This window comes from Bos indicus x Bos taurus, chromosome 24 (genome assembly GCF_003369695.1).
Source record: "Bos indicus x Bos taurus breed Angus x Brahman F1 hybrid chromosome 24, Bos_hybrid_MaternalHap_v2.0, whole genome shotgun sequence".
Classification (NCBI taxonomy): Eukaryota; Metazoa; Chordata; class Mammalia; order Artiodactyla; family Bovidae; genus Bos; species Bos indicus x Bos taurus.
In genome coordinates, this window is record NC_040099.1 from 50,596,561 (window position 1) to 50,621,654 (window position 25,094).

General features: G+C 43.2%; 1 protein-coding gene and 1 long non-coding RNA gene across 3 annotated transcripts; one reads left to right on the forward strand and one right to left on the reverse strand.

The window, feature by feature from the left end:
* Positions 1-4,016: 4,016 nt before the first annotated feature.
* Positions 4,017-19,522, forward strand: ELAC1 (elaC ribonuclease Z 1). Of its 2 annotated transcripts, none has more exons than XM_027525848.1 (4): positions 4,017-4,114; positions 10,696-10,860; positions 16,732-17,199; positions 18,835-19,522. In XM_027525848.1, the coding sequence occupies exons 2-4, from the start codon at positions 10,704-10,706 to the stop codon at positions 19,299-19,301; spliced, it is 1,092 nt and encodes a 363-aa protein (XP_027381649.1). In that variant the 5' UTR covers positions 4,017-4,114; positions 10,696-10,703; the 3' UTR covers positions 19,302-19,522. The 2 variants fall into 2 exon arrangements, with proteins under 2 accessions (XP_027381649.1, XP_027381650.1); XM_027525849.1 differs by lacking the exon at positions 4,017-4,114 and adding an exon at positions 8,902-9,161.
* Positions 13,299-18,029, reverse strand: LOC113882754. Its single transcript, XR_003508441.1, has 2 exons — positions 17,922-18,029; positions 13,299-13,674 (listed from the first exon to the last, which is right to left on the reverse strand). It is a non-coding gene; the product is annotated as an uncharacterized LOC113882754 (long non-coding RNA).
* Positions 19,523-25,094: the final 5,572 nt, after the last annotated feature.

A 25,094-nucleotide genomic window follows, 5' to 3' on the forward strand; every position in this document is an offset into this window, starting at 1 on the left:
GTGCTCAGCCTTCCTTATGGTCCAACTCTCACAACCATACATGACTATTGGGAAAATCAGCATTGACAATACGGACTTCTGTTGGCAAAATGATGTCTCTGCTTTTTAACACACTGTCTAGGTTTGTCATAGCTTGTCTTCCAAGGAGCAAGCGTCTTTTACCTTTGTGGCTGCAGTTACCATCTGCGTTGATTTTGGAGCCCAAGAGAATGAAATCTGACACCATGTAGACCGTCACGTCTACACACGGGCAAAACCTGAGTATCATCCAAACCACAGAAATGACCTCCCTTTGCACCCAGAGTTATCCTTTTGTTAAAAACTAATAAACAGGGGCTTCTCTGGTGGTCCAGTGGTTAAGACTTCAAGCTCCCATTTCAGGAGGCCCTGGTCTGACCCCTGGTCTGGGAACTAGACCCCACATGCCACAACTAAGACCTGGCACAGCTAAAGAAATAAGTAAGAAAAAATATATATATTTTAAAAAACACATTGAGGTATCATATTTTAGAATTTGTTGTTCAGTCACTAAGTTATATCCAACAACTGTTTGTGACCCCATGGACTGCAGCATGCCAGGCTCCTGTGTCCTCTACTATCTTTGCTCAAATTCAAGTCCCTTGAGTTGGTGATACTATCTAACCATCTCATCCTCTCCCATCCTCTTCTCCTTTTGTCTTCAATCTTTCCTAGCATCAGGCTCTTTTCCAATGAGTCAGCTCTTTGCATCAGGTGGCTGAAGTATTGGAGCTTTCAGCTTCAGTATCAGTCCTCCCATGAATGTTCAGGGTTGATTTCCTTTAGGATGGACTGGTTTGATGTCCTTGCAGTCCAAGGGACTCTCGAGTCTTCTCCAGCACCACAATTTGAAAGCATCAGCTCTTCAACGCTCAGCCTTCTCTATAGTCCAACACTTTCTCAACAGCCATTTTTCACCTTTCAGAACATCTATCATCAAAAAAATCTCAAACAACAAATGTTAGCAACAGTGTAGAGAAAAAGGAACCCTCCTACACTGTTGGTGGGAATATAAATTAGTGCAGCCATTGTGGAAAACACTAAGAAATGTTGTGAGAAAACAGAGTTTTCTCAAAAAACTAAAGAAAGAACTACCATACGATGCATCAATTCCACTCCTGGTATTGATCCAAAGAAAAGTAAAATGTTAATTAAAAAGATACATGTATTCCTTCAATTAAAAAATAAAAAAAAAGACACATGTACTTGTGTTCACAGTAGTACTGAGAAATCTCCATATTGCTTTCCACAGTGGCTGTATCAATTTACAATTGCCAAGATATGTAAGCAACCTACATGTCCATCAACAGACGAACATACAGAGAAGATACGGTATCTATATGATGGAATATTTGTTGTCATTTAGTGTCTGACTCTTGTGACCCCATGGACTGCAGCCTGCCAGGCTCTTATGTCCATAGGATTTCCCAGGTAAGTATACTGGAATGGGTTGTGATTTCCTTCTCCAAGAGATCTTCCTGACCCCAGGTTCAAACCTGCATCTCCTGTATTGGCCAGCGGATTCTTGATCACTGAGCTACCAGGGAAGGGCCACTCAACCATAAAAAGAGATGAAATTTTGTGTTTGCAACATGGAGAGACTTGGAGGGCATCATGGTAAGTGAAAATATCAGAAAACAAGTAATGTATGATATCACATGTTGAATGTCAAAAAATAAACTAGTAAATATGACAAAGAAGAAACAGAACTCACATATATAGAAAACTATTAGTTATCAAGAGAGAGAGGGGATGGAGAAGGAGTGAGATAGGGTTAACAGATTAAGATAACTATGTATAAAATAAATAAGTTACAAGGATATATTGTATAACACAGGGAACAAAGCCAGTATTTTATAATAACTGTAAATGGTTAATTAAGGGCTAGGTTATATTTGCAGGGGCAGGGTTCTAAGTGAAAAAAACTGGACATAATAACTATTGATGAATGATGATTCTATATAGAGGTTCATTAAATGTTTTCTCAATTTTTGTGTATGTTAAAAATTTCCCATACATTTTTTAAATGAACATAAAGCACTGTCTAGAACTCTCTAAAGCTATAATAACCTCTGAGAAAAGCAGTTGTAAGAAATCTTGATTGGGGTGGGCATAGGGGATGGTAGGTTTAAGCCAGGAACCTCTGGAATGGGCAGATCTATTGGGGGCACTGCTACAGGGAACCCCTAGCCGAGTTGTGGTCAAGACCTAGTTGTAGAATGTGTCTTCCTGAGCATTTCTCAGCCAGGCAAGTGTCCGAATAAACAACGTTCAAGGTCCTGTTTTTTAAAATGTTGATAAACCAGTTCCCGCTTGAACAAATCCACCTTATTTCCTTATTTTTCCATTTCCAGGAGATTAATCCAAGTCTCAACCTTCCCACAAGACCCAGCTCAAGTCTAACCACCCCCTGCTTTTTTTTTTTTTGCAAGGCAGTGAGGTCTTAGTTCCCTGACCAGGGATTGAACCCACCCCTGGCAGTGTAAGTGCAGAGTCTTGATCACTGGACTCCCAGGGAATTCCCTAACCCTTCCTTAATTTAATGATCTCCCTATTTTTGTCACTCTCTTTGTTTTCTCCTTTGCTCCCTCATTTTATTAGTGACTTTCTGCTACTTCTTTTTCCAACCTTGGTGTATGCTCCTAAAACCAGGAACCATGACATGTATTAAAAATTCATTATCAAAGTCGGATTCTCTCTCCACAAAGGCGGAGCTTAAGTAACGCTTGCATAAATAAAAGCTTTGAACAGGCCCAAAAGTAAATGATCCCACTCTCCAGGTAGTGTTAAAAACCCTCCATCCACAGCACTTCTAACCTTGTTATGAAGCTGCTGGATACTTTGACCACCTCCAGCATGTAAGCAAAAATCAGTACATCTGACACTACGCAAGAGTGTGAAGCTTTGAAAGCTGGAGTTTGACCTGAATCAGTTTTTCCACCAGGGCCACGTGCAGTTTCGGCCGGGGCTCCTCACCCACGTGTCCAGGAGGCGATGCTGTGGCTGTGCGCTCCGCGCAGCAAGTGAAAACACCGGCGACCCTGCTGCGGGCACAGCACCCGCAGCTGCGAATTTTTCAGGAGACATTCCGCGGTATCCCTGGAAGTGCAAAGTGGAATCGAAAGAAGACTTGGAATCTAGAGTAAGTTCTACTATGAACTCTGATTCCAAAGCACCGCACGCTTCCGTTTTTAGTGCTTCAGATAGATTCATCCCCATAAAATCACAGACTTTACGCAAATATGCCAGAGCAAAGCATCTGGGAGAACGCTCTTGTTTGAAAACGTTCAGTTCAGTACAGTCGCTCAGTCGTGTCTGACTGAGCACGCCATGGACTGCAGCACGCCAGGCCTCCCTGTCCATCACCAACTCCCGGGGTTTACCCCAACTCATGTCTATTGAGTCAGTGATGCCATCCAACCATCTCATCCTCTATCGTCCCCTTCTCCCACCTTAAAACTGTCCCAGCATCAGGGTCTTTTTAAATGAGTCAGCTCTTCGTATCAGGTGGCCAAAGTATTGGAGTTTCAGCTTCAGCATCAGTCCTTCCAATGAACACTCACGGCTGATCTCCTTTAGGATGGACTGGTTGGATCTCCTTGCTGTCCAAGGGACTTAGAAAAGTCTCCACACCACAGTTCAAAAGCATCAACGTTACATGGCAAAAAAAAAAAAAAAAAAAGCCATACAGTAGGGACTTCTCTGGCGGTCCAAGTCGTTAAGACTTTGGGCTTCAAGGGCAGGGGGTGAGGGTCTGATCGCTGGTTGCAGAACTAAGACCCCACATGCTCCCAAGCAGTGGCCAAAAAATAAAAATAAAAAAGCAACCCACACAGCAGACATTTTTCACTTCAGGCGCTCTGGTCTTCCCGGGATACCGCAGCCCTCTTAGGGGCAGTCCCACTCGCCGCGGGACAGAGCGGCGGACCCACAGCTCAGCCTCACGCCGGGGTCGCGCTCCGCGGAGAACCACCGAGCGCGGACCTCCGGCGCCTCCTAGAGCGGTGGGTCGCGGACTCGGCCGGCGGCGCACTTCCGTCCGCGCGCGTCGCCGCCCCGCGGACGGCCGGGCCTCGCCGCGGGCCTCGGGGAGTGGGTGAGTGGGGCACGGCGCGCCCGAGGTGGGGGGCGGGCCGGGGTCTGCGCCACCGAGGCCTCCCCCGCGCCCGCCAAACCGATCGAGCGCTCGGGCGACCCGCGGAGTCGCGGGCTGGGCCGGAAACCGAGGACCCGAGCCGGGGAGCTAGGACGCGCCTTGTCCACCCACCGCCCCTCATCGCGCCTGCTTACCCCGACCTGCGGGCCGAGGACACCCTGCCCCGCGCCTCTGCCGCCTCCCACCCTCCTTTTGCTCGATAGGCGTGGAGGAGGTGCTGGGCCGGCCGGCGGTCGGAGACCCGGCCTCTGGCCACAGCTGGCTAGGCCTTGGCCTCGCAAAGGCCACTCTCTGTGCAGAGGGCCTCGGCCCTTTCATCTCTAAAATGGAGGATGACAGGACCTGCCCTGCCTGCACCGCTTGGGTGGATTGCAGGCTTGGCACCGCCTCTGCCTGAAAACTCCTTCGGAGCCCGACAGTCTTTAGAATCTTCCGGGGAGCTTCCCCAGTGCTGAGAACCCCAGAACCACCGGGCGATTGTAGTCTGCAGCCAGGACTGAGAGCCACTAGCCCAGAGTGTCAAGTGACCCTACTGAGCTCGATCGTGTGTTGTATTCTCGCTAGGAATGTGTACTATCAGAAAACAAACGGCTGAGTTTTGTTTTGTTTTGTTTTGTTGTCCAAGTAGACAAGACCCAAAACCTGGTTTGCTTACTTATTTCCTAGTGGTGCATAATGCGCACCAGTGATTAAATTTCTGGTTACTTCCCGACCTAATGGAAGAGTTTTGGTTATTTGGCTTGCTTTTAAACTTTTTATTATGGAAACTTTCAAATCTATACAAAAACAGAATCGTGTACAGAATGTACCAACTCATGTACTAATCGCTAATTGATCTAGTTGCATCTGGCACCCTCACCCCCACTGGATTATTTTAAAGCAAATCAAAATGTACCATTTCATCCATTAAATACTGGCTTATGTTTATACAACACAGTAACTCCTTGAACATAACAGCATTATCAGTCTCATAAGAATCTCCTGTTACTCTCTGGTGAAGTTTACATTTCCCCTGTGCTCTCATTTTTTTCCCCCTCCCATCATCTGGTGGTCCAAATCAGGATTCAGACAAGCTAGACATGTTACGTTTGTTTGATGGCTCACATCTCTTTGTCTCCTTCTCTCTCTCAATTATTATTTTTCCTAGTATTTAGGTTGTTGAAGAAGTCAAGCCATTTGTCCTGTACTGTTTCTTACACACTGATTTTTGCTTTTTCCTTCGCTGTGGTGTGCTCTAATAAACGTGTTTAGAAGACAGCCTTTTCCAGATACACGTTATATTTTTTGGCAAGAAAACCTCATCGGTTACTGTGTGCTTCATATTGCATCACGTCAGGAGTTGGATTAGGTCGTGCCTCCATGGTGTTAAGATTGATCACTGGCTCTTTTCCATACAAATTGTATTGCAGGGTGACTGATTGATCAGGGAATTACAGAAGGATACTAATAACTACAGAAGGAATGAGAGAATATCACCTTTTGACAACCCCTAATGAAATAATGTTTCCTGGAAAGGATCACTAATGGTTGCTAACATCAGAAAAAGAGAGACAGTCAGACAGCTTGTGCTCCCTGGTGGAACTTCCCAATACCACTTGTTACATATTCTTAGGTGGTAGATGGGGGATAAAGAGGAAGCAGGATTGACCTTGAGTTGATAATTGTTGAAGCTCAGTGTGACAGTACGTTACACTAATCTCTCTCCTTTTGTGTGTGTTTGAAATTTTGCATAACAAAATTTTTTTTATTTTTTTAATTGACTTGTTGACTAGTGAGTTCAGTTCAGCCTGATCCATCCATTGTAGTTCTCCACTAGCCTTTCACTAACTGGTTCTCAAAACTGACTGCATGTTAGGATCACAGGGGAAGAATTTTTCTTATTCAGTTCTAAAACACATGTCTCTTGCGGAATTTCCTGTTGATTCTGGGATGGAGCCCAATGGTTGATGTTTTAAAAGATCTCCAGGTGATGAGTACTTCAGGATTCTGTATCACTGGCTTAGATCTACTATCAGTTACACATGCAAAGTGTTTATATTCTCTTACACCCTCTGCATTTATTACCTTAAATTTTTGACTTTCTGTATTCACTTTACTCTTGTGGCTCTTGCAAACTGCAGTCCAATCAGAAAGCCTTTGCAAATTAAACTATAGAGTTATCAGAGGAAGTCTTGATCTTGGAAGTGAAAATGTGGAGTAAGGCATGGAAAGGTCACTAGCAATAACCTAAAAACTCATGTGTGGGGTGGAGAGATGTACAACCCACCTGCTGTGTGAGGTGTGGGGCCGGGGTGGGGAGCTGACTGTACCCCCAATGGAAAGGGAGATGAGGTGACACATAGTCAGAAAAGCATGTTTAGCTTTATGACACATTTTTTTTAAGTCATGAAGTAAATTAAATGCAAAATAAAGTCAAATAGGTAAATAAAATGCTGCTTATTGCAACCAAAAACAATTCAAGGATTTTTTAAAAAAGTTAATCTCCACCACCATCATTTTAATCACCCCCGAGATAACCATTGTAGCAGTACGGTGTATATTGTTCCTCACCAGACTCTCTCTGTCTTGTATAACATAGATGTTTGGGCATTGTTTTAAAAATGAGATTATGCCATAGCCATCTGTAACTTTTCTCATTGTCATCCCTTCAGTGCAGGAGTCACAGACCTGGCTGAGCTATAGAACAGATAGTTCATGATATGAATGTACAATAAAATACTCAGTTGTTTCCATATTTATATTTATCTATCTATCTGTATATTCAGATGGTTTCCAAATTTTAGCCACCTTAAAAGTTTCACAGTAAATATCATTCATGCTTATTGGCCCTTTGGATTTCTTTTGTGAATTTCTAGTGTATATTCATTGTTTTAGTTTCCTATTTTGTACTTTTCTTTTTTAATGCATTTGCTTGAACCATTTCTTAGGGGCATTAAATAGTGAAGTGAAGTCGCTCAGTCGTGTCCAACTCTTTGCGACCCCATGGATTGTAGCCTACCAGGCTCCTCCGTCCGTGGGATTCTCCAGGCAAGAGTACTGGAGTGGGTTGCCATTTCCTTCCCCAGGGGATCTTCCTGACCCAGGGATCAAACCTGGGTCTCCTGCATTCCAGGCAGACGCTTTAACCTCTGAGCCACTAGGGAAGCCCCTTAGGGGCATTAACCCGTTATCAAACAGTACAGTTTTTTCCAGATTTTTTTTTTTTTTTGGCAGGGGGAGGTCCTTTGACATTAAGAGTCTTTTGATATATGAAAATTTTTATGTAGTAAAAATGTCTTTTTAAAAGCTTTGTGTTTCATGTCTTGCCAGTAAGGGATTTTCATCCCCAAATTTGTATACATATTCTCCTAATTTTTTTTGAACACTTTTGTTTGGACCTGAAAGGTCCAAATTTAAATGTGAAACATTTAAATTTCTGAACCATGTGGAATGTATTTTTATATAGGATGCAAGATAAGAATCTTGCTTCACTTTTTCTGCGAAAATAACCAATTATGTCAGCATCATTCATTTAAAAAAGCCACTCTTTTTACATTTCTGTTACATATTGATTTCTGTGTGTACCTGGGTTTATTTCCAGACTATCCCTTCTCTTACTTACAACTTTATGTTTGTGGCCAATAATGTATCTTTCCATTGTGCGTGATTAGTGTCATGTTACTACCTAGAAAAGTAAATCAGTACTCACTACTTTGTATGCTTTTCTTGCCCATTCTCAGACCTACTTTCTTTCTTTCATGTGATCTTTGGGTTACGTTTGTTCCAAGATGAATCGCACTGGAAATCTGATAGAATTTGCATTAAATATACATGCATTAATTATGGAAAGAGGCATTTCGGTGATAGTAAATCTCCTATCAGAGAAGCTAATGTATTTCTCTCTTTGAGTCTTTTAGGGCCTGTTCCTTTCTCGTTAACTTTATTTCTAGCTATAAGACTTTTTTTTTTTCTCTTGTGACTGAGGGTTTTTTTCATTTTTGCAAGGACTGAGAAAAGTTTCTGATAGGTTTCTTTCCCCCTGTAGATAGTATATTTATCCAGCTCCCTGTCAAGTTTTCCTGTTTTAGTAGTTTTTCTTAAACTTACATGTTTGTTTCCTTCCTTGCCATCCATGTGGATAATCTGTAATTGGTTATATATAACTTTGGCAAATAGATTCGGAAACAGTGGAAGCTGACTTTATTTTTTTGGTTTCCAAAGTCACTGCACATAGTGACTACAGCCATGAAATTAAAAGAGACTTACTCCTTGGAAGGAAAGTTATGACCAACCTAGATAGCATATTAAAAAGCAGAGACATTACTTTGCCAACAAAGGTTTGTCTAGTCAAGGCTATGGTTTTTCCTGTAGTCAGGTATGGATGTGAGAGTTGGACTCAAAAGAAAGCTGAGCACCGAAGAATTGATGCTTTTGAACTGTGGTGTTGGAGAAGACTCTTGAGAGTCCCTTGGACAGTGAGGAGATCCAACCAGTCCATCCTAAAAGAGATCAGTCCTGAGTGTTCATTGGAAGGACTGGTGTTGAAGCTGAAACTCCAATACTTTGGCCACCTGATGTGAGGAACTGACTCATTTGAAAAGACCCTGATGCTGGGAAAGATTGAAGGCAGGAGGAGAAGGGGACGACAGAGGATGAGATGATTGGATGGCATCACCGACTCAATGGACATGTGTTTGACTAAACTCTGGGAGTTGGTGATGGACAGGGAGGCCTGGCGTGCTACAGTCCACGGGGTCATGCAGAGTCGGACACAACTGAGCGACTGAACCGAACTGAACTGAAGTTTGGGTTTATTTTACTTGATGCGTATCTCCTGTCAGAGAACTGTATCAGAGGGGTTTCCCTGGTGGTCCAGTAGTTACGAATCTGCCTTGCAGTGCATGGGGCACCGCAGTGAGAAGCCTGCACACCAAATGAAGAGTGGCCCCCTCTTGCTGCTGCTAGAGAAAGCCTGAGTACAGCAGTGAAGACCTACTGCAGCCAAAAAGTAAATCAATAAATCTTTTTAAAAAGGAACTGTATCAGAGATAGATATGCCCAAAAATAGTGAAAGGAAAAAGAGATATCAGGAGTTGGCAGAAATCTACACACTCCGCAGGTTGTTGCTGATCACCTGTGAGAGCAGAAGCCCAAGCGCTAACCCCTCATGGACCCTCTTATCAGGGGAGTGAGACGTTCCCTCAGCGTTACTGTGTGTTACTCACATTGCTGTCGAGTGTTGTAGCGTTTTGTTGTGGTTTCTGATGGTTCAGAGAAAGGGCTGCTCACCATGAGCTGCTCACCAGAGAGAGATCACTTAGTGAGCATAATTAAGTTCCCTCTCCTGCCCAGAACCTCACTAGAGCTGTTTATTATTAGAAGGATTTTCAAAAAAATTAATCAGCAGGAAGTACAGAGTCCTTATATACCCACTCCCCACCACTGCCCCTCATCAGATTCCCCTAGTGCTGACATCTTACGTTAGTGTGGTTCAACGGTGATGAGCCAGTATTGACCCACAGTTTACATTAGGGCTCATTCACGTTTTGTGTTGTATATACTATGGGTTTTGACCAATGTATGATGTGTCTGTCTTTACTGTATCATGCAGAATAGTTTTACTGCCCTAAAAACCCCATCCCTCCCTCCCTTCCCCCCCAAACCACTGTCTTTTTACTATCCCCATAGTTTTGCCTTTTCCAGAATGTTGTGTGGTTGGAATTCAACTACAGTTTGGTTACATATATATATATATATAATTTTTTGTATTTATTTATTTTATTTTTGGTTGCGCTGGGTCTTCGTTGCTGCACAGGCCTTTCTCTAGTTGACGCAAGCAGGTTCTAGTTGCTGTGCACAAGCTTCTCATTCTGATGGCTCCTCTTTTTTCCGTTCCCGGGCTCCAGAACACAGGCTCGATAGCTGTGGTGCACAAGCTTAGTTGCTCCACAGCACGTGGGATCTTCCCAGACCAGGGACTGAACCTGTGTCTCCTGCGTTGGCAAGTGGATTCGTTACTATGGAGCCACCAGGGAGGGCTCTCCAAGTGGCTCAGATGGTAAAGAGTCCGCCTCAGTGCAGGAGACCTGGGTTCTATCCCTGGGTCAGGAAGATCCCCTGGAGAAGGGCATAGCAACCCACTCCAGTATTCTTACCTAGAGAATTCCATGGACAGAGGAGCCTAGCGGGCTACAGTCTATGGGGTCACAAAGAGTTGGACACAGCTGAGTGACTAACACTTTCAGTTTCACCAGGGAAGCCCTCAACTGTAGTTTTTAATTAACTGAGTTTGGCTTTTTTTTTTTTTTTTAATTTATTTTTATTTGCGTGAGCAGTCATACAAGGTTTGGTAATTTGTAGCTTTTACTGATTAAGAGTTACTAAAATCTTTCTTTAGATTTCTGCGGAAAACTATTAGAGAACAGGAATCCACACTGTTCTCAATATATAGAAGTTAGATAACCGTGAAACTCACAAGAACCTGTTTTCGGTGATTTTGAGCAGTGATGTGTGATAATCCCTAAGTGACCTTCTCGTTGCAGGGTGGAAGATGTCTATGGATGTGACATTTCTGGGGACAGGTGCAGCATACCCATCCCCGACCCGGGGTGCCTCCGCTCTGGTCCTTCGGTGTGAAGGCGAGTGCTGGCTCTTTGACTGTGGGGAGGGGACCCAGACACAGCTTATGAAGAGCCAACTTAAAGCAGGTGAGTATACGTTCTACTTTCTAATTAGGGCTGTCTCTTGCTCGTCTTCATTTTCTCGGCTCTCCTTGGGCCTTCTACCCAGAAACAACCCCAGCAGTTGTACCCCATTTCAGTGCTGGAGCCCTGGCAAGACTTGGAAGGCATTCAGGCATCTGGCCACACCCAGATGCCTAGATGAACTAGCTGAATGACTACCCAACTTACTTCCTCCTTCTCCTTCCTTCCCTTCAGTCCTTCACTTTTCATTCTTCCTGTAAATTGAAGAGGAAGGATGTACATAGGCTTAGGGCATGGAGAATGGAGTGGGATACATCGGACACGTTAAAAAGACACTGCTCAAGCACGGGAACATGCTTACTTCCCCCAGGAGGTGGGTGTAAGTATCATGAGAGGGAAGTAGGTGTTCTGAGGAGTGAGTGGTTCTTTTCTGCTTGGGGTCATCAGCGAAGACATCTGAGAGGGGGTGATATGTGAGTTGTTGAAGGAGGAGGAAGGGCTCCCTGGGCTGAGGAGAAGAAGGGCATTTTGGCCAGAGGGAACAGAGCGAGCCTCGCCCCAGGCCCACCGAAGGGTCCAGTGTTCACAGAGCCTTGGCCCAGAGTTGGGTAGACCAGTATTCCAGTCCCAGCTGTGTCTCTGCTTATCACCTTAGCAGAACCAGCAAGCTTGAGTTTTTCTTCTCTCATCTTTAAAATGGGGTTAAAACCCCCCTATCAGGGCTTTCCTGATGGCTCAGCTGGTAAAGAATCTGCCTGCAATGCAGGAGACCCCGGTTCAATTCCTGGGTTGGGAAGATCCCTTGGAGAAGAGATGGGCTACCCACTCCAGTATTCTTGCGCTTCCCTTCTGGCTCAGCTGGTAAAGAATCTGCTTGCAACGCAGGAGACCTGAGTTCGATCCCTGGGTTGGGAAGATCCCCTGGAGAAGGGAGAGGCTGCCCACTCCAGTATTCTGGCCTAGAGAATTCCATGGACTGTATAGTCCATGGGGTTGCAAAGAGTCGGCACGACTGACTCACTCACTTCACTTAAACCCTCCACTTAAAAGGGGTGATGTAAGAATTGTATACAATAATCCCTTCTCTGTGTGGTTGTCTACTTCTCATCAGTTAAATCTCAACCCAAATGTTGTCTCCTCAAAGGCTTCCCCCAAACTTCTTGGGTTAAGTAATTTCTCCCTCACCCCAGGCATTCTCCTGCTTTGTGCTGGTTCTCCTGACTTTTTAGCATCATCAGGGTCTAAAATTGTGTTGCTCAGGAAGTTGTTTCTGTGTTCACTGTGTGTTCCCTGTACGACTAGACTCGCTGAGCATGTGCGCACCTAGGGGATGCCTGGTGATATCTGTTAATGCATGAGTAAGATGTTCAGCTTAGTACCGGGCCTCTCACTTGTTAGATCTTGATAAGCGGTAGTTACTGAAATTATTCCTACGGCTCATCACAGCACCTGGCGTTTAATGACTAAAAGAAAGACAGCTCTAGCATCCGAGGATCCCTTGGTCTAGTGGTGGAAACTGACGTGCAGACAGTCATGGTGAGATGTGACAAGTCGGAATTAAGAGGTGTTTTCTAGCTACTTTTGAAGCACAGAGGAGGAGGACACAAACTGTTCAGAGAAAGCGACTCAGAGATAGTAACAGTCGGGCGAGGATATAAGAGATGAATAGACGTTTCTCTGGGAGGAGAAGCAGGGATGGATATTCAGGGAACAGATGACAGAGTGAGCAGGAAGTAAGGGAGTTTCCAGAGACATGATGTGTTTGGGGAATCCTAAGCCATCCAGCACTCTGAGTACTTGACTGCAGAGATGAGAGACAGGAATGCTTAAAGTGAGGGCCGGCTGTGAAGACTTCGGTGGTATTCTAAGGTATCTGGGCCTTATTATTTAGGCTGTTGTCAACAAGAAATAATTAAATACTTTTTAATCCAAGAAATGACATGGTCTGATTTGTGTTTTAGGACAGTTTTCCAATAGCAAATGTATTGGGACAGAGAGTGGCATCAGGCCCAAGGCAGTTGCATTCACCTGGTGAGAGAGAGAAGATGAAGATGCTGGAGCAGAAAGTAGGAATAAGGATGAATTTGAGAGACTCAAAGAGATATGTGTAGAGCCAGCAGGAGACGTGACTGAGTGAATGTCTTAGGATGTGAAGAAGTACAGAATTACTCCAGGTTATAGGTGGTGATGTCCCAGACCTAGATAGAGGGTTAGGAAGAGAACTGTTGGAGGAAGGAACCAGGCATATCACTTGGGACAGGTGTACACAGTTCAACCCTAATCACATACTGTCTTATGTTGAAACCCTGTGGTCAGAGCAGTGTTATGCTTTACTTCCCTGGGATCACACAAGGCTTCCTTTCACGAGACCTGGCAGGGTAGGCACACGCCAGAGTGGTGGCTGTAATATTTAGAGAGTAGGAGTTGAGGTGGCAGGGTAATTAAAATAGAAACAAGTGACTGTTGTATTAAGAGGTTTGGGTTTAGGGATAAGTCTCCAGTTTTCACTCAGTACCTGTGTCAGTTATCTAATTCTGCACAACGGATTAAAAATTTAGTGGGTTACTTGCATTTATTATCTCATAGTTTCTGTGGGTCAGGGACTTCAGGCCAGGCTTAACTGGATTCTCTGTTCCAGGATCTCAGCAGGCTGCAGCCCAGGTCTTGGCCAGTGCTGGGGTCTCATTTCAGAGCTCACTCAGGTTGTTGGCAGAACCTTCTAGGTGCTGAACGAAGGCTGCTGCGGCAACCTGAGGCCTGCTGTCGGTCCTGGTCATGGGGGTTTCTGCTGCAGGCTAGCCTGCTTCCTTTTACTGCCTGGAAGGGAGAAGGAGACTTAAGAGCAAGTCTGCCAGCAAGATGGACTCTTAGAACATAATCGCAATGCATCCTTGTGCCGTGTTTCACTGGTTAGAAGCAAGCGCCCAGTCCCACCCACACTCACAAGGAAGGAATTATAGAGGGATGTGGACAGCTGGAGGCAGGGGCCACGGGTACCGCCTTAACTCTATTTGCCGTAATACCTTTCTCTCATGTTTTATATTTTACAGTTATTTTTCAACAGATCACAAAGCTCAAGCTTTTTAAAATAAAAGTTTGGCCAAAAAATAATAATACTAAAATAAAATCTAAAGGGAACTTTTAGCTTATTAAATTTTTATTGATTTAAAAAAAGAATTCCTGGCCTCAGGGAGGAGATGATATGGTAATCCCTGAACATCAGCAAAGACACTCTAGCACTTCTAAAGCCCCAATCTCAACCTGGAATCCTCAATACATCTTGGTTTCTCTCAGTAACCAAATATGGACCCATCACTGTTGGAATCTTCGAAAGCCTTTTAGCTTATACTACCTCCTGGGGTAATAATATTTTATGGGTTTCATAAGGAAGTACTTTCTGTCTGTCTAAATATACTTCTTTCAACTTTCCATGGTCCTGATATCCAAGCATCTGATTAAAAAGTGTGCGTTTGTCATATCTATTTTTTTTCATAATTTTAAAGGTAAGCTTAAGCTTTTTTTCCCCCTCAAAAATGATTACAAAAAAGTATTATACAAGTATAATTTTAAAATGATTATAATAAGTATACATGTTCATTGTAAAAGTTTAAACAAAACAGAAAAATATAAATAAGAAAATCCCAAATCTCTCTGGTCAGTGAATTTTCTATACATATAGTTATGGTAGTGGTGCAGGTATATTTGTGTGTGTGTTTGTATATAATTTTGCATAAATGCAATCAAACTATATTTGGTATTACTTTTTTTTTCCAACTGAATATAGTATGTATCAATAATGTAGACATTTTCCTACCGCAGTAAATATCAGTGCATCATTCCTTTGGGCGTAGAGGATGCTTAGTCTTCTACTCCTATATGGATGACATTTTCCCTGGTAATTTTCGTGTTCTTAAGTGAAAGGGAACTCAGGCATTTTTCTTTTTTCATTTGATAGCTTCCTCTTACCTTTGATAATTGTGGTTGCCATTCCTTCTCCCACTGAAATCAAGTTTCTTAAAAAATGAAATGTCTGTCTTCCATGAAACTGTGATAACTGTGGAAGTTACTTTTTCTTACCTAACGTGTCTCACTTGCTTTGAGTTCACTGATTGTTTGGTATTCAGCTTTGGCTGTGCTTTGCAGTAAATAGGGAGAGGCCCCGGAAAGTCTGACTTGGCAGTTTTGAGGTCAGTGTGAGACCAGGACTCAACAACTGATGCAGTTCTTTTGTCTGCTGATTCTTTAGGTCCCACTTGGGAGGGTGGGGGGCTGTTGGCAGCCCAGACAGCAGAAAGGGGGAAATGAAAGGGTTCCAGAAGTAAAAAAACAGCAAAAACAAAGACTAAACCAAGACAACAAAAAGGAGCATGTTGGGGAAACTTCTAGTGTGCCTCCTGGGGATTCTCAAGGTTCAAGATCAGCCCCTACCTGGTCCATTGTTCTCTGCTACAGTGCCTGGCTTGATGTAGTAACACTGAGAAGACTCGCTTGGAGCACACTGTTACCTGGATGTCACAGGACAGATCCCATCACAATAAACTAAATAGGCAGGTCATGAGCTATATTAAAAATATGTTAATTGTGATTGTTACTTTCAAAAGGCTTTGTGGTACATCTCTGAAAAACGTTGATGTGGCATCCTGCCACGTACCAGGAGTAGATTCAGTTTGTTGTTCAGTCACTCAGTCATGTCTGACTTTTTTGTGACCCCCATGGACTGCAGCCTGGAGGGTGTTTCAGTCCATGGAATTCTCCAGGCAAGAATACCAGAGTGGGTTGCCATGCCCTCCCCCACGGGATATTCCCGACCTAGAAATCGAACCTGCATCTCCTATTTTGGCAGGCAGATTTTTTACCTCTGAGCCACCAGGAAAACCCATACAGTTTACCATTGGCTAAATCAAGTTACAGCCTAAGTCAATATGCACTGGAAGAGCTGCTGTATTAGTTCAGACCGAAAGGAAGGGATGGACCCACGTGCCTTTACGAAACACCATGGGGGGTTTACCCTCGGATATGCACTCCAGCATCTGTTGCCTCCTCCTCCGTGGTCCTTCACCTCTATCCCTTTCTCCTGACCTCCTTCTCCCTCCTCCCTGTCCTCCCCTCCCTCATCCCCCTTGCTTTTTCCTCCTTCTCCTTCTGTCTCATCCAGGCAAGCAGGCTCTGGCTTGGTTAGTTAGTCTTTGGCCAGTGTGGAGTCCTTAAAAGGCAATTTTGGTTTCAGGCACTGGTCCAGTCTGTTGGAGCCAAAGGAACGTTTGTTAGCATGCTGGGAGTACACACTTGCTGTTCTGAGAGGGAGCAGCAGGGGGCAGTGTAACTGCCAGATACTTTCGCACTTGAGGCCTAGCTGATTACTGAAGTGAATCATTTTGGTACACGTTTTCCTTTTTTCTTTTTTCCAGTGAGAGAACTTCCCTGGTGGCTCAGATGGTAAAGCGTCTGTCTACAATGTGAGAGACCTGGGTTCGATCCCTGGGTTGGGAAGATTCCCTGGAGAAGGAAATGGCAACCCACTCCAGTACTCTTGCCTTGAAAATCCCATGGACAGAGAAGCTTGGTGCAGGCTACTATCCATGGGGTCCCAAAGAGTCGGGCACGACTGAGCCACTTCACTTCACTTCACTTCTTTCCTTTTCTCATTTTTCCAGTAAGAGGATGTATAGGAAAATACTCTTAAAACTGTAACACTGTATAATTTGAAGATGTTTTATGAAAAAAGTTGTATCTTATTAAAACCTTCCAGTGAAATAATACTTGTCTTTCTTGCTTCTGGAATCATGTAGAAAAATACATGCATGTTTCAAGCAGCTTTGTGTGGGTTTTATTTCTGAAAAATTCAAAAATTTGTTTTTCTGCTTCAATCAAAAGGGAGAATTACCAAGATCTTCATCACGCATCTTCATGGAGACCATTTCTTTGGCCTTCCTGGCCTCCTCTGCACAATCAGCCTGCAGAGTGGGTCCATGGTCACCAAACAGCCCATCGAAATCTATGGCCCTGTGGGGCTTCGGGACTTTATCTGGCGAACCATGGAACTCTCTCACACGGAGCTGGTCTTCCCTTACGTGGTCCATGAGCTGGTGCCTACAGCGGATCAGTGTCCTACAGAAGAACTGCAAGAATCTGTGCAGGTGGATAAAACAGACAACCCCCCCAAAGAGGGAGAAGGACGAACTATCCTGTTAGACTCAGAAGAAAACTCGTACCTCCTGGTTGATGACGAACAGTTTGTTGTGAAAGCGTTTCGCCTCTTTCATCGAATACCCTCCTTTGGATTTTCAGTCGTGGAGAAGAAACGCCCAGGTAAACTCAACGCACAGAAACTGAAAGATCTGGGTGAGTGTTTGTTTGTTTTCTCCTTTCTCCTCAGTTGAGTTGTGAGCTGAAACAGTTAGAAGTGTCATAGAAACCTTCCTTTCTTGTTTCCCAGGCCTAACACTTAAACATTTTCTCCACTTACTTCCTTTTCCTGAAGTTTGTTTATTAAGGGAAATCTCTGGGGCCAGAAGATGCTATTCAGAGCAAAAATGAAGTATGTATTTGAAGTCTCTCTTCAGCTCTCTAGAGGCACATTCTTGATCTGCCTTATCTTCAGCTTTTCCTATCTTGGTTGGTGGGGTGATGGTGGATGTCTCAGGTCTGGGCTTTTATTTTCTCATGTCATCTTTTTGAAGTATGTTTGAGTGGCATCTTTGGTCAGATACTTTTCACCATAGTTCTCAACCATGCAACTTCAACTAGCTGCTTTCTGAGTTTTCCTTCTTCATTGACTTGGCCTAGTCAGTCAACTTTGATTAAGTTATTAGTAATTTGGTGTTTGGAACACTGCCTCAACCAGTTTTATTTATTTATTTATTTTTTGACTGTGCCAGGTCTTAGTTGTAGCACGTGAGGTCTAGTTTCCTGGGGAGCGAACCCAGGCCTCCTGCATTGGGAGCATGGAGTCTTAGCCACTGAACCACCAAGAAAGTCCCTCAACCAGCCTTATATACCTGGGTTCATCACACTTGGAAGCAAGCATTCAAAGATTGGCTTGGGGCCCAGCCAAGGCATCTTACCTTCTCCATGCTAGGCCATCACACGCCCAGGTCCCTCAGCACCTCTCCCAAAGCAGCGCCAGGCACATCAGCCCTCTAGTATCACTGCCTTCCTTGCCATGCCGACGACAGAACCTGTGAAAAGCATGGCAGTGGTTTTTCATGTGTTCTTTCTCTTTATTTACACAATCTCTTCTTTCTTCCCCAACTAAAACAAAGCACTAAGTAATGAGGAAAACTGCCTTAGACCAAAGATATTTTTAATATCTACAAACCTGTGAGAATACCAGTGTGTTGGGAAACGGTAAACATGATCCATGTTGGAATTAGTGAACGTACTCTGTTTGCACGTGTTGCCCAGAGTGATCATCAGGTGCTATTCTCGATTAATATGAGATTGAAGCCCAGTTCGGTAAGCATGGAACTGCCTCTGTTTAAAATGAAGATTGATTGTGTGTAACTACCTGAAATTCTCCTCGATGTTGTGATCCAAACAGTCCCCTCTAACAACTTTTTATTACGTTAATCAGTTTGTCGGTAACTTGTCATTTAAATGGGCTCTTTAATTTTACCTGAAGATAAGCTTATTAAATGCAGCACACAAAAACTTATTCCCATGCACAGCAGAGGATCCCAGCTGTTACCTTGACTATAATAAGGTTTTAGGGGGACTTAAGAGCTTAAACTTATCTGAAACGTGTGCTTGGAAATGTTTTCAGTACTTGGACATTGCTAGTATCAATAGCCAACAGTGAACTTTTAAAAAATGTATAAATATCCCAGTTTCCCACAAGTAATAAAATATTTATAACAATTATGAAAAGAATTGGATGCCTTTTCCATTTGCTATTTGCAGTGCTGTTGAAACAGACGCTCTTTAACAAGTCATAAATTCCATTCCCGTGATGTTTTGGTATCTGCGTCCATCTTTTAGGTGTTCCACCAGGTCCTGCCTATGGGAAGCTGAAAAACGGAATTTCTGTTGTTCTGGAAAATGGAGTTACAATTTCTCCCCAAGATGTCTTAAAGAAGCCTATTGTTGGAAGAAAAATCTGTATTTTGGGTGACTGTTCTGGGGTTGTGGATGATGCAGGAGTAAAGCTGTGCTTTGAAGCAGACCTGTTGATCCACGAAGCGACCCTGGATGACACCCAGATGGACAAAGCAAAGGAGCACGGCCACAGCACGCCACAGATGGCGGCGACATTCGCAAAGCTGTGCCAAGCAAAGAGGCTGGTTCTGACTCACTTCAGTCAGAGGTACAAGCCAGTTGCCTTGGCCAGAGAAGGAGAAGCAGATGGGATTGTAGAACTTAAAAAGCAAGCTGAATCAGTGTTAGACCTCCAAGAAGTGACTCTCGCAGAAGATTTCATGGTGATCAGCATTCCGATCAAGAAGTGAAACCAGTATTCCTGACTGCATTCTGATGTGTCTGTAAATATGTTATTGAACCAACAGTCACATTTGGTTTTTTTGTTGTGGTGGTGGTGGTCATTGTTGTTTTGGTCTAAAGTTATTTGAGTCCTCATAATCCTGAAAAGGATGGAGCTGCATTGCTGAACTAACTCAGCATTGAGAGGGAGCAAGCTTTTTGATAATAAATCACTTTAAAAAGAATGAAACCAGCATCCTTCTTAAAGTCCACATTTGACAAAATGATAGGCTATTCAGGTATACATGCTTTGTGGCTGCTGCTTCAGAGATTAGCCAGTGCACCATGCAATCCTGGGCTTAGCTTCTATCTAGCTTTATTGCTGTTGTTGGCAAAGTATGCAGGACTTGGCCCTTCTGGCTAAAAATGGTATTTTGGCAGTTTGTGTTGAATCTGTTCATGTTATTAACAAAAGAGAAATGTAATGAGATATTGGATATGCAGAATTGAAGCTGGCACGTTAAATCTTGAATTCTTTGCTAGAAGACTGAAGGCAGGGTCAGGATAGGTGTTTAGCCTTCAATTAATATTTTATTAAACTTTGCAGTTTGCTCTAAACCCAGGGTTCTCGGAGGTGATGCTGCTCCCTTAGATGGAAGTTTGAAGTTGTGGGATGTCTCTTGTCAAAACTAGAAGGGGTTACTACCAGCAGTTAGTCAGTACAGGGCAGGATGCTAGATCGTAGAGAATTCTGGTCAGTCCTAAACAATGAAGAATTATCTCATCCCACAATACATATTGCAGGTCTATTGAAATACACATCAGGATAAAACTTATACTCCTACTGTGAACATACTTTATAAAAATTCAATGACATAGGAGTTCAGGTGTTTTGGGGGCATGAACCACCAGTCTCCTTGCATGGTCCTGCAATAAACCTTTCTCTACTCAAAAAGAAAAAGAAGAAATAGTGATGTAATGAGTTGAACTACGAGGTAAGTCAAATTCTGCAACAAGTCCTAAAAAGCTAGCTAAGTGAATGAATATATTGGAATGTCACATCAAACATTATTTGTCAGAAATGAGCTAGGAGCTGGAGCTTGCGAATCTGGAGGTTAAAAAAATGACTGTCTGTCCAACTTGGGTTTAATTTATGTGTTCTGATAAATAATTCTTTGAACACCATTTTAGTAAAATGTTCTTTCTAGAATAGCTTTTCCTGCTGAGTTGCTTCCACATCCCTTCTGTCTGTCATGGGGTATCTCTGACTCATTTGCCCACAGTATTTCTCAAAATGTATTACATGGAAAGGTAGTCTCAAGTACTGATTCAGTCAAAAAGGTTCCCTAATCAAACTGGTTTGGGGAACCCTGTATACTGTGGGTCCCTCTGGCAGAGCTGTAATGCCCACCAATGTATTAACAACAGCACTGCTTCAGTGATCACCAGTGCCAGTCTGTGATGCCAGAAAGACCTGATTCCAGAGTCCCATTCTGCGCCTCACGACGGTCCCTGTGTGCTCTGAAGCAGGGTCCTTAGATCTGCTGATCTTTAGCTTGCTCATCTCTAAAAGTGAGGAAAATAATAGTAAGACCTACCTCTAGAAGTGCTGTAAAGATTAAATAAAAACAGTGTATAAAAGGAGCATAGCACGTTGCTTCAAGGCACGAAGTCCTAAAGTACAGAGGCTTGTCAACTTGAGCCCCTTTCTAAAGTCCTATTTCACCATATACTGTCCGTTAACATCTTAAGAAGCTAGAGAGTTTTATAGTATACTTATTCAGAAATACTGTCATGGTGTATAGTACACTATTGGATTCCTCTGGTCCTGGGGCTTTTCTAGTAAAAATTGACTCCCGGAGGGGTCTGGCATCCCTGAAGTAGTGATGGTCTAGCTACTCAAGATCTCAGTCATTCTGAAGCAGCCTCCAGAATGGGCTGATTCGGCCCTACTTTAGGCTCCTGGCCTGCCAGAGTACCAAAGTGGACCAGAACTAATGCATATCTTGATTTCTGAACTCAAGTCAAACCAGCATTCATTAACCTACTGTGTGCTGAATGGGCTTCCGCGGTGGCTCAGCAGTGAAGAATCCACCGCAGGAGATACGAATTCAATCCCTGGGGTTGGGAATATCCCCTGGAGGAGGGCATGGCAACCCCCTCCAGTATTCTTGCCTGGAGAATCCCATGGACAGAGGAGCCTGGCAAGCCATAGTCCACAGGGCCTCAAAGAGTTGGGCACAACTGAAGCGATATAGCACACATGCACTCAACGTGTGCCCAAACCTGTACAAGAGGGAATGGCTAGTACTAGTACTTCTGATGCCTGGAGCTCTGGTGTGTAAAGGTTGTAGTTTGGTCACCTCTACATTCTTGGAAATACCCACTGATACTATGTCCTCAGAAATGTGTATGGAATGAAACGAGACCACAAAATTTAAGACCTAAAGTTTAGAACCTGTGCCTAGCCCATTTTACTGCTGGGTTTGTCCAAAACTGTAAGTGCCTGATTGGTGGTATTCCATTTACTGTGTTGGAAGTAAATGAATACAAGACAAAATTTCAAGCTCGCTGTCTTCAGTGGTAGAGACTAACAGGAAAACCCAAAGTGAATATGCAGTTCTTTCAGATCTTTCTGATCTTACAGCCTATCACTCAGTTTTGCTGTTCCTGAGCATTATTTGATAGCTGACTTGAGCTGTGCCTTTAGAATCAGGCTCTATTAATATATATGTGGGCTAAGCCCTCAGAGAACACAGGAATGTGGAACAAATTGATGTGTTGGATTAAGTGTGGGGTATCAGTTCATGGCGAGAATTCTTTCTTGGACCCTCTTCTGGCCTAGAATTTGTTCTTAATGGTAGGACACATTCTAAGAATTTTTGGAGCTAGAATTGAGTGAATTTTTTTTTCCCCCTGTTAGGCCGGGCCATGCAGCTCAAGGGATCGTAGTTGCCCACTCAGGGATTGAGCCAGAGCCATGGCAGTGAAAATGCCAAGTCCTAACCACTGGCCTGCCAGGGAGTTCCCGAGTGAACCTTAAGTTGGACTTCCCGGAGCCTGTAATTTGTTCATGGTTATATGACTCTCTAGATTAGAATATGTGTTGTGCCTCAAACATATTTGATCACTGAATCCTCTTTTGCCAAGGAGCATCTTATAACATGGAGAAATGGTGTTCCTTAATACTATTGAAAATATTAACAGTCACCAACTATGTCCATCACCGACTTGATGGACATGAGTTCGAGCAGGCTTATGGGAGTTGGTGATGGACAGGGAAGCCTGGCGTGCTGCAGTCCATGGGGTCGCAAAGAGTTGGACACGACTGAGCGACTGAACTGAATACTGTTGAAAAGCATTTTATTTATATTTTTTACCTGCAACTTTATTGAGGTAGTAAATTCCATGTCTACACCAAATATAGTATTTTTTTTGTCTTAAGCCAACTTTCCAATTGTCAGAAATTCATACTCCTGCTTATTTAGATAAAAAATAGGCACTTTTCTGTTTCTCAAAAGGTATTTAGACTTGCCCCAATAGACCCCAAATCATCTCTGTTTTCAAATACTCATGCTTCATTAGTATACTTTTAATAAACTTTTAAAAGCAGCATATGCCCAGTGATTTTTAAAAATAAAAAGATTTCAAGAAAATAAGATGACTACTCACAATTCTGCAGGAGGCTTCCCAGGTGTTGCAGTTGGCAGGAGATGCAAGAGATGTGGGTTCCATCCCTGGATCAGGAAGAGCCCCTGGAGAAGGAAATGGCAACACACTCCAGTATTCTTGCCTGGAGAATCCTATGGACAGAGGAGCCTGGCAAGCTACAGTTCATGGGGTCGCAAAGAGTCAGACACAACTGAGCGACTGAGCATGCTCACACTCATAGTTCCACCAATCCAGAGAGTGATCCTGAAACTGAAATGTGAGTCGGCATCACTCAAGGTGGTACACAGGTGGACAAGTGTGCATAGGCAGACACAGATCCTTGGGTTCTAATTCCAAGACTAATTCAGTATGTCTGGGGTAGAACCCAAGAATCTGCATTTTTAATAAACCCCCCCTAGGTGATTCTGAAGTATGTGAGTGCTAGGCCACATGCGGAGAAAAAGCTGTATTTAGGCACTTAGAAAAACTGAGGTGTACATAAATATATTTTATATATTTAAACATGCTTATAGATGAATGTATATTACACACAGCATATTTTTACATGTAGGTTGACCTCAACTGTTTTTCTCATTTAACATGAGCATTTTCCCACAGCATTAACTGTTCTTTGAGAGCATGAATTTAATGATTTTAGATTATCCCATTCTATAGATGTAATATATGTTTTCATACTTTTGAGGCATTTGAGGTTGTTTTCCATTGTTATAAATAATACTGTCGTGAATATTCTGAGGCATAAATCTTTGTTTCTCTGAGTATTTCCTTAGCATTGATTTCTCTGGAGGTCAAAACATCTAACTTATTTTTCTGGACTCTGGTCAAGAATCTCTCACTTGTTTTCTAGCTCACACTGCGCAGCTGCAGGAGAGAGGCCTGTTTTGCTGCTCCATTGATAGATGATATTGAATATCTTTGATCAATGACCTTTCTAACACTTCTCTTCCCAGACATTTGTCTTATAAAGATTATTTTTGCCTGCTAGTGAAAACAATTTTATTACGTCTTGCAACTAGCACGTATAATTCAACTGTGATTTCCTTGAATATTCTTATGTCACCTTAAAAATGCAGTTTTTACGTAAAAGGTAAAAATCCTTACTGCTTCAAATATGCTCATGATAGATGTACAGTGAAGGTACTTTTGTCTTCCCAAAGTTATATATTATGGTGAAATATATTGATCCTGTCCTCACTGATTGATGGATTTTTTAGGTACTGAATGAGTATTTTTTTTTTTTAACATGGGAAAAATAAAAAGGAAATGCTGGTGATGCTCATTCTTTGGCAGGACAAGGATAGAATTTGAGGGGGCTGTGGTGGGATGTAAGGTAAGATTGAGGAATTCTTTTAAACAGTGTTTAAAAACTAAAAAATAGTACATTAACCACACTACATTTTTAAAGGGGGTGGGGTGCGGGATGATAGTGAATACCAGATGAATGGTTAAGAGTGGAAGAAGGGATCCTTAGCAATCGCTATGGGAAGAACTGTGACGAGGACTGTCTTATACAAGCCTAATGGCGCTAGTGGCTTCCCTGGAGGCTCAGACAGTAAAGAGTCTGCCTGCAATGCTGGAGACCTGGGTTCAATCCCTGAGTCCTCAAGATCCCCTGGAGAAGGGAATGGCCACCCAGTCCAGTATTCTTGCCTGGAAAATCCCATGGACAGAAGAGCTTGGCGGGCTACAGTCCATGAGATTGCAAAGAATTGGACACAATTGAGCAACTAACACATGTGGTATTTTGAACTATTTGTGTGTGTGTGTGTGTGTGTGTGTATGTGTGTACATGTTCATTTAGTTTAAAAATTACATTAAAATACCTACACAACAGATGAAATGCTGCTCCAAATAAGTATGTCAATTGGGGTTTCCTTATGGGTGCTCCAGGCAGTTAACTGTTCCTTTCAAGACTTTTTAACATTCCACTCCAGTCCCCATACTGCAAAGAGGTTTTTCAAAATGCAAATCTGAACCTAGTACCCAGATCTGAATGACCTTGCCCTATCCCCTTTCCAAGCTAATCTTATTCTGCTATTTTTGCAGCCCCAGCCATGTGGGCCTTTTAGTCCTTTGTCAGAGATTTCTGTTGTTGCCCAGTCTTGGCACGGACCGCTCCCTGGGCCTGGACCCTGCTCCCTGGGCCTGGA

What these genes read in the sequence shown, in the direction of transcription:
- ELAC1 (XM_027525848.1), top strand. Translation starts at nt 10,704, where the DNA reads ATGTCTATGGATGTGACATTTCTGGGGACAGGTGCAGCATACCCATCC. An exon ending in GAAGAGCCAACTTAAAGCAG is followed by an intron (nt 10,861 to 16,731) that starts GTGAGTATACGT and finishes TTCAATCAAAAG; the next exon opens with GGAGAATTACCAAGATCTTC. An exon ending in ACAGAAACTGAAAGATCTGG is followed by an intron (nt 17,200 to 18,834) that starts GTGAGTGTTTGT and finishes TCCATCTTTTAG; the next exon opens with GTGTTCCACCAGGTCCTGCC.